At 42.6% G+C, this 8,911-nt stretch overlaps 1 protein-coding gene across 1 annotated transcript in view; it reads left to right on the top strand.

The window, feature by feature from the left end:
* Positions 1–1,291: 1,291 nt before the first annotated feature.
* The window catches only part of srebf2 (sterol regulatory element binding transcription factor 2), a 78,392-nt gene continuing 70,772 nt past the window's right edge, over positions 1,292–8,911 (top strand). The window contains exons 1-3 of the mRNA XM_060849643.1: positions 1,292–1,535; positions 3,896–4,258; positions 7,045–7,235. Coding sequence (XP_060705626.1) covers positions 1,451–1,535; positions 3,896–4,258; positions 7,045–7,235 — 639 coding nt within the window. The 5' untranslated portion in view covers positions 1,292–1,450. The remainder of the gene's footprint in view (positions 1,536–3,895; positions 4,259–7,044; positions 7,236–8,911) is intronic.

Below are 8,911 nucleotides of genomic sequence, written 5' to 3'. Positions count from 1 at the left end.
GGGTGGAGGAGTCTAGAACTAGCAGGCATAGGTTCAGGGTGAAAGACGAAAGATTTAAATTAAACCCAAAGCACATTTTCACACAGAGGGTGGTGTATGTATGGAGCGAACTGCCAGAGGAAACGGTGGAATAGTTGAAAATGTGTTGCTGGTTAAAGCACAGCAGGTTAGGCAGCATCCAAGGAATAGGAAATTCGACGTTTCGGACATAAGCCCTTCTTCCTGATGACTTTTTACCTGAAATGGTGGAATAGACAGGCAGGAGGCTGGAAGAACAGGCAAGCCAGGCAGAATCAGGAGGTGGAAAAGTTGACATTTCGGATTTAAGCCTTCTTTTTGGATTCCAGCATCTGTAGGTGTTTTTTGTCTCTAGAGGAAGTGGTGGAGGCAGGTATAATTACAACATTTAAAAGGCAGCCGTATGGGTATATGAATAGGAAGGGTTTACAGGGATATGGGCCAAGTGCTGGCAAATAGGACTATATTATTCCAGGATATCTGGTTGGCTTGGACAAGTTGGAAGAAGTCGGTACTGCAGATGCTGGAGATTAGAGCGGTGCTGGAAAAGCACAGCAGGTCAGGCAGCATCTGAGGAGCAGGAAAATCGACGTTTGTGGCAAAAGCCCTTCATCAGGAACAAGTTGGACCAAGCATCTATCTCAGTGCTGTACATCTCTATGGCTTGATGCATCTCAGAAGTTTGTGCACCTCAATAAAATATCCCTTCCTCCTGAGGAAAACAACCCAAAACAGAGAACTGCAGGAAATCAGAAACTGCTGGAAAAGCTCTAGCAGCATTTGTGGGGAGGAAGCAGAGTCAACGGATCGGGTTGAGTGACCACTTCAGTTCTGAACTCTCTCCGCCAGGCTGCCTGGCCTACTCAGATTACCCAGCAATTTCTGATGTCTCCCAGCGTATCTAGCCTTGAATGCTGCAATTTTTACTTCACTCCGCCGTTCAAGCTCTGTTTACGCTGGCAGGTATTGGCCCAAACAGAACCACACATCCTCAACCTTACTCTTACCGAGCGCTGCACTGGGCGTAAGGACGCAAGGAAAAAATTGGAAGGCGAGCGGCCGCCAGTCACCAAGGCGACGGACTGCAGCGGTATTGACGTCGCATCACCCCATCAGGCCGGCTGGCCCAACCATTGGCCGAGCCGCATCTCGTGTTCACGACCAACACCAACGGACGCCGCTCGCGCCACCGCTCGAGGAACACGCGTGCTCCAGGGGGCGTGACCACAAACACTCGGGGGGGGCGGAGCACGAGGGGAGTGGGGCGGGGTTAGTGGCGCAACGACATGGGGTCGGCCAAGATGGCGGGGCTAGCAGCAGTAATGTTGCGAAGATAAATAAAAGTGTTGGGTTAAAGAGCCAGGAACATGACCTGAGATATAAGAAACCATAACGTTCTTGTTGGAATTCTAATTTTTGGAGTCTTAAAGCAATGGAGAGTGAGGATCTATCGTTTGAGAATATGGACCCTTCATTGAGTGAGCTCAGTGAGGGGCTGAATTTTGGGGATATTGATGGTGAGTTAATGCTTTAGTTCATGTTTCCTCCCAAAAATTGTTAGTCTGTTTAAAGCAAACACATTCTCAATGATAATTTCTATATAAAGTATGAATATTAGGGGACAGACTGAATTGACCTATGTGTAGAATCTTATTTGTGTAAATCGTTTCCTTTGTTTACTGTTAGTTACCATCAAAACTCGTCTGATATTTATTGACTGTTAATTTCCTGTCTCTTCACTAACAGTAAAAGGTAGCATGGAGTGTAGTTTCATGAATAAAGTGATCGGTGTGTAAAATCTGTGACGTCAAACACATGATAATGTAGTGACTTGAAAAATATTGTGATAATAGCCTGTTTGATTCGTTTTCACAACAGTGTGCATTTATATGGTACCTTTTAAAATAAGATATCCTCTGCTGTTTTTTCTGACATCTGGTATTGTATGAGCAGAATTTTCATCTGATTAAGTATTCTGGGCATCAAAGCAATTGCCAATAGATCCTGCTTTTAAACTCCATTATCTGGTCATTTTTTTTCTCTCTCTGACTGAAGCTGAACGTTTGGGGTGTCCGGTTTGGCCTAGGATTGAGTTTCAGCCTACATCTCGAGAGTCACCAAGACTACCTACGTCCTCCTTATCAACATTATCTGTCTCTGAAACACAAATTTCAAGTTCCATTTTGAAAAACGCAACATGGATTGTGGCACTTCACAAAAAGATCACTGACACCAGGCCAAGGGCTATTGGGAATGATGGGTTCAAAGATGATCTAAGAGTGAAGCAGGAGGAATTCCAAAGCTTGGGAACTGGACAGCTGGAAGTTTGTGGAAAATGTTAGGGTAAAGAGTTTGTGAAATTTCAAAAATGATGATGGAGTCAGCAAAACAAAGAATTCTTTGAGTGCTGTTACAGAAGAGATGTGGCTACATTACAATTTGAGCATGAGAGTGTGAACTTAATTTTGAGGCAGGAGCTAACTTGGGCCACTGAGCACAGGAGTAATAGATGGATGGCACTTGGTATGAGTTGGCAGCAAAGTTTTGAGTAAGATATATGCCAACCTTAGAATAGCTGGATGTAAAGGAAAAAAAAGCACGAATGTGGATTTCAGTGGCAGATAGTTGCCACGTTTTGGTACTTAAATAAGAGAAGGGAATGTTTCTATACCTTCCTGATTCTTGAGAATAAACTAAAATCCATTATCTCCATCACTAAAGGTTGGTGACTTGGTTGACTGTGAAATTTTGACAGCCACAATATTAGATTTCCATTATAGATGTTTTATAACAATTTGTTTTCTGAAGCCGTTGAGGAATATTCACTGATAGAGGCTACATAGTCAGCCATAGTTCAGTTGGTTGAACTCTTGCCTCAAGTTATGAGGTTCTGGGTTCACCTCTCCCTCCAAGACTTGCATACAAAACACAGGCTTACATTGTATTGCATCACTGAGAGAGTACTGAACTGTCGGAGGTGCGACCATGGTGTCAATGTAAAAAGATTCCAAAACACTATTTTGAAGAAAGGAGAATTCTCCCTGGTGCTTTGGTCAATATTTGTTCCTCCTTCATTACCAGTAAAAGACTGATTACCTGGTCATTATATTTGTGGGAGCGAGCAGTTTGCAAGATGGCTGTTGTGTTTTCTACATTACAATAGTAACTACACGTCAAAAATTCTTAATTGACTTTGAGACAAGCGTTCTATGGGAATGTAGGAATTAGGAGTGGAATAGGCAATCCAGTGAATCGACCCCACTCTGTGATTTAACATGACCATGGTTGATCTTATCATCATCTCAATTCCAGTTTCTTGCCTGCTCCCATAACCCTTTATCCTGATTTTCATCTGAAGCATATCTACTTTTCTTGAATCTGTTGACTGATTCCACCTCCCCTGCACTCTGGTATACATTTTTACACATTTTAAAGAAATTTAGTTAACAAAAATGTGGATGAAACTTTTTATTTAAAAAGTAACAAAGATATCTCACTATTGAGGAAAGAGAAACACATTGTAACTGACAGCGATGTTATTGCTATCATTTCAAGGTCACTGATACGAGCTGAAAATGTGTTGCTGGAAAAGCGCAGCAGGTCAGGCAGCATCCAAAGAACAGGAGATTCGGCGTTTCGGGCATAAGCCCTTCTTCATTCCTGAAGAAGGAATTATGCCCGAAACGCCGAATCTCCTGTTCCTTGGATGCTGCCTGACCTGCTGCGCTTTTCCAGCAACACATTTTCAACTCTGATCTCCAGCATCTGCAGTCCTCACTTTCTCCTCCAAGTTCACTGATACTCAAGAGATTAATCAAAATCGAAAATTAAATATAAAAGAATCTGATTCTAGTCTTTCGCTTTATTCTTTTTACAGAAATGCTGCAGTTTGTCAATGGCCAAGTTGGAGACTTTCCCGACCTATTTGATGAACAATTCAGCAGTGGGCTGACAGGGTGTGACAAGGTTGAGCAAACTCCCATCACCATGCAGCAGCAACCAGTTCAAGTACAGCAACAACTAACTCAACAAGCTGTTCAGCCGTCCACATCGCCAATACTGTGCCAGACTCCATCTACTTCTCAAAGAACCACCCCAGCACTTCAGCCTCGTCCACCAGCACAGACACAACCACCGCAACAAACGTTCATGATAGCTTCAAATTTTACCTCAACCCCAACACAGACTCGTTTCATTCAGCAACCAGTGCTAACCTACCAGAACCAGGGTGGATTTTCAGGTACTCTCGTGCTTCAGCTTGGGTATGAGGTGTATCAGTGTAGTTCTAGATTGTATCAACAAACTGGTGGAAGGCAGTTTGCATTTTTGTGTGGACTTTATTATTTACATCATAGATGTAGGCCTTGCAGCCTAATAGTCTATACTATGTTTTTATACTTCACATTAGTCTCTTCTCACATTGGCAAACTCCTTTCTCTCTTGTTTCTCCAGCATATGTTTAATTTAGCCTTTACTATTTTCCTCAACCACTCCATATGACACCGAGTTCTAAATTGTAACCACTCATTGGATAAAGAAGGTTCTGGTGACATGATCCACTTTTCAAAGAACCTAGGTACAAGTGACAATACTCTATAAATCACTAAATCTTAATCTTGAATTCCTTGATGGATTTATTAATGATTACTTTGTATTTATGGTCCCTAGTTTTGGACTGCTGTACAAATGGAAGATATCTTCTCTACACCTCCTCTAATTAAAAAAAAATTGCGGAATATGGTCATCACTAGCAAGGCTGGTATTTGTTCCTTATTCCTACTTGTCTTTTTGGAGAGCAGTTAGGAATCAGCTGCATTGCTATGGGCATTACTTCAGCCCGACAAGGGTAGCAGATTTCCTTTCCTAAAGGACATTGTGCATCAGTTGAGATTTTGCAAAAGCCTGCAATAATAAATACGGTCATTATTACTGGGACGCACTCTCATCTCCAGTTTGAATTCAAACCCACCAGTGTGTTAATGGGATTTGAAGTTGAGTCCCCTAAGCATTAGGCTGGGCCTCTGTTATTAGTGCAATGATATTATCGCTATGCCATCATCACCCGCTAAAAGGTTTAATCTTATATTTTCTAGAGAAAGTAACCCCAGCTTGTTTGGCATTCCTGATGAAAGCTATGAAAAATATTGTTTTGAACAAGACAGGATTATTGATCTTTATGTTAAAACATTTAGCCTAATTTTAAGCTTGTTGAATAAAAATATAATAATGACACTTTCTTTCTGAAGTCAACCAGATTAGGATTAGTAAGCAGGGGCAAAGTGATGTGTCGCTGGTAAATTTTTGGAGGTGATTACAGAGCGGAAAATGACAGACCTGAAAATGAGTCACGTCCTTTTAAATTTAATTTGGGAAGTCATGTGTTGTGCAAGTGGGGAAAAGTAGCTTTGTGGTTTCACTGAAGTAGAATACGTTTTCCCCTCCTGTTTCACCATGGTGTAAGTATTTGTGTTGAAATCAAATTCTACAGGGGAGTAGAGCGCTTCTGACTGTGTACTGCACATAATGGCTATTCATTGCATGTAAGCCCAGAAAAAAAATGTTCGATGGGAAGGAACATTTCTTCAGGCTTTCACCCCTACTCATTTTGCAGCGGGACCACTGCTCGGAAGCAGTAGCTTTCTTGAGATTTCTTGTGACGGTGTTTATGCCACTTCCTCTGAACTTTTGTTGATTATGTACAAACCTGGACATTCTCATCTGTGCTTTGGTTTCATTTTCATTCTCACTAGAATAACTACTTGGAAGTACATAACTTTAAATATTGCCATAAAGAGATCAGAAGTCGAGGCCTTTTGTCTTGCGTTCGTTAAGATTCAAACACAAGAAACTATAGGGGATACCTATTTATTTAAGATAAGAAGGGGCACTGATTGGTTGGTTGAGATGAAACAAAAACAACTAACCGCCAATACCTAGGCAGGTAGACTCTGGGCTTATGCTCGAAACGTCGAATTCTCTATTCCTGAGATGCTGCCTAACCTGCTGTGCTTTGACCAGCAACACATTTGCAGCTGTGATCTCCAGCATCTGCAGACCTCATTTTTTACTACTAGGTAGACTCTGGTCAGGGTTTCCCTTGATAGTGCAGCAAGATTGGCAGTCTCCATGATACATCTTTTCCCACACAAAAGATACATTGTACGTATGAATTACCTTTGGCCATTTAAAACCGAGTTCTGAGTATCAATATGTGTAGCTTCCAACATGCACGAATGCATAAGAAAATCTGACTGATGGCCTTAAATGAGTTCCTGGTGTAATTCTTCACATAGTCTGGATTATTCGATACATGATTTCCAATGGCAGAATTGCATCTAATGGCAGACATTAAATCTTGAATTTCTTAACCTTATGCCACAACTGGAAACATCTCTTCATCTCTTCAGTTGAACTCTTTCACCATCATTAAGATCTTCCCTTTGCCTCCCAGGTGGCCTCAAGGTGCTGGATGCACCTCATACAGTGGAGCACATATGGGTTTTCTATCCTCCCAAGGTGACTCTGATCCCAATCCAGGGAAGAAAAGGAACCTAAATAGAACCTACTCTCTCTGCGCCTGTCAGGTCACCAATCATTAAATTCAAAGCATAGAATTCGCATTGCGTTCAGATCAGCAAATTAAGATTTGGTTTAACATCATACAAGAGACTACACCAACCCAGTTGGTGAGCATTTATCTGTTGAAGTGGTGGAGAACCATAATCATTAACCTGCATTACTACTTTGTATTTTGTGAATGTGGACCTCATTTTGTTCCATTGTCGCAGTTAAACACTTAGTTTCCAAGGGGTATATGACACTTCGACTTCTCACCAAAGTTCACGACCTCATATCTAAGTTGAAAGTAAATTGCCCAGCAAGCACCCATTCTGCAAGTTCATTAAAGAGATTTGTGTTTTAGATAGAGTTTTGTTTCAAGTTCATGGGAGACAAACATTAGGAGTGATATGTTTGCTGCTGTTAATAGCCCAAGGTTTACTTATTTTAACTTCAATATTTTTACAGTTCTTCAACCTCAGATACAGAACCTGGTCACTTCCCCGCAGGTCCAGCCAGTTGCATTCCAGCAGCAGGTACAGGGTCTGGCTACTCACAGGATGCTTACTTCAACCACCACTGTGGGCAACATTCAGACACTGACCCCAGGCACCACCACTACTGTTCAAACACTCTCGCCACAAGTGCAGCAAGTACCTGTAAGTATATTCAAAGTTTGTGAGAAGATTTGTAGCTCGGGTGCTCGTCGTTGTGGTTCTGTTCGCCGAGCTGGGAATTTGTGTTGCAGACATTTCGTCCCCTGTCTTTGTGACATCCTCAGTGCTTGGGAGTCTCCTGTGAAGCGCTTCTGTGATCTTTCCTCCGCCATTTGTAGTGGTTTGAATCTGCCGCTTCCAGTTGTCAGTTCCAGCTGTCCGTTGCAGTGGTTGGTATATTGGATCCAGACCGATGTGCTTATTGATTGAATCTGTGGATAAGTGCCGTGCCTCTCGGAATTCCCTGGCTGTTCTGTTTGGGTTGTCCTATAATAGTAGTATTGTCCCAGTCGAATTCATGTTGCTTGTCATCTGCGTATGTGGCTACTAAGGATAGCTGGTCATGTCGTTTCGTGGCTAGTTGGTGTTCATGGATGCGGATCGTTGGCTGTCTTCCTGTTTGTCTTATGAAGTGTTTTGTGCAGAGCTTGCATGGGATTTTGTACACTACATTGGTTTTGCACATGCTGGGTATCGGGTCCTTCATTCTGGTGAGTTGTTGTCTGAGAGTGGCTGTTGGTTTGTGTGCTGTTATGAGTCCTCGTGGTCGCAGTAGTCTGGCTGTCAGTTCGGAAATGCTCTTGATGTATGGCAGTGTGGCTAGTCCTTTGGGTTGCGGCATGTCCTTGTTCCGTTGTCAACCCAAAGGACTAGCCACACTGCCATACACCAAGAGCATTTCCGAACTGACAGCCAGACTACTGCGACCACGAGGACTCATAACAGCACACAAACCAACAGCCACTCTCGGACAACAACTCGCCGGAACGAAGGACCCGATACCCAGCATGAGCAAAACCAACGTAGTGTACAAAATCCCATGCAAGGACTGCACAAAATACTACATAGGACAAACAGGAAGACAGCCAACGATCCGCATCCATGTACACCAACTAGCCACGAAACGACATGACCAGCTATCCTTAGTAGCCACACACGCAGATGACAAGCAACATGAATTCGACTGGGACAACACTACTTTTATAGGACAACCCAAACAGAGAACAGCCAGGGAATTCCTAGAGGCACGGCACTCATCCACAGATTCTATCAATACGCACATTGATCTGGACCCAATATACCGACCACTGCAACGGACAGCTGGAACTGACAACCGGAAGCAGCAGATTCAAACCACTACAAATGGCGGAGGAAAGATTACAGAAGCGCTTCACAGGAGGCTCCCAAGCATTGAGGATGTCACCGGACAGGGGACGTAACGTCTGCAACACAAATTCCCAGCTCGGCGAACAGAACCACAACAACCTGTAAGTATATTTTTACTTATAATTAACCAAATTCATTTTAATTTCTGTAGCTCCTATCTCAAACCAATATATAATGGGAATTTCTGGTCAACAGGGTAGAGCATGATGGTTTCTGAGCTGATGCAACTATGGAAGTACAATACCAGGGAAGACATTTGGCCTAGGATATATGATGTCAACTTAGAAAAATCTAGGGGCTTCAGAGCCGAGATACTGGCTCCTAGAATCAGTGTAAAAAAAAAAATCCCTTCTGAAAAAAATCTATCTGTCAGCATGGTTTCATTCTGAAAATATCAAGTCTCATTCTTTAGTGCCAGAAAGTCCCTTTTGTGGAATGGAGATTTTTGGCTG

This window comes from Hemiscyllium ocellatum, chromosome 33, assembly GCF_020745735.1.
Source record: "Hemiscyllium ocellatum isolate sHemOce1 chromosome 33, sHemOce1.pat.X.cur, whole genome shotgun sequence".
Lineage (NCBI taxonomy): Eukaryota > Metazoa > Chordata > Chondrichthyes > Orectolobiformes > Hemiscylliidae > Hemiscyllium > Hemiscyllium ocellatum.
Note: the sequence above shows the minus strand (reverse complement) of the source record. Positions and strands in the feature narration are given on the sequence as shown.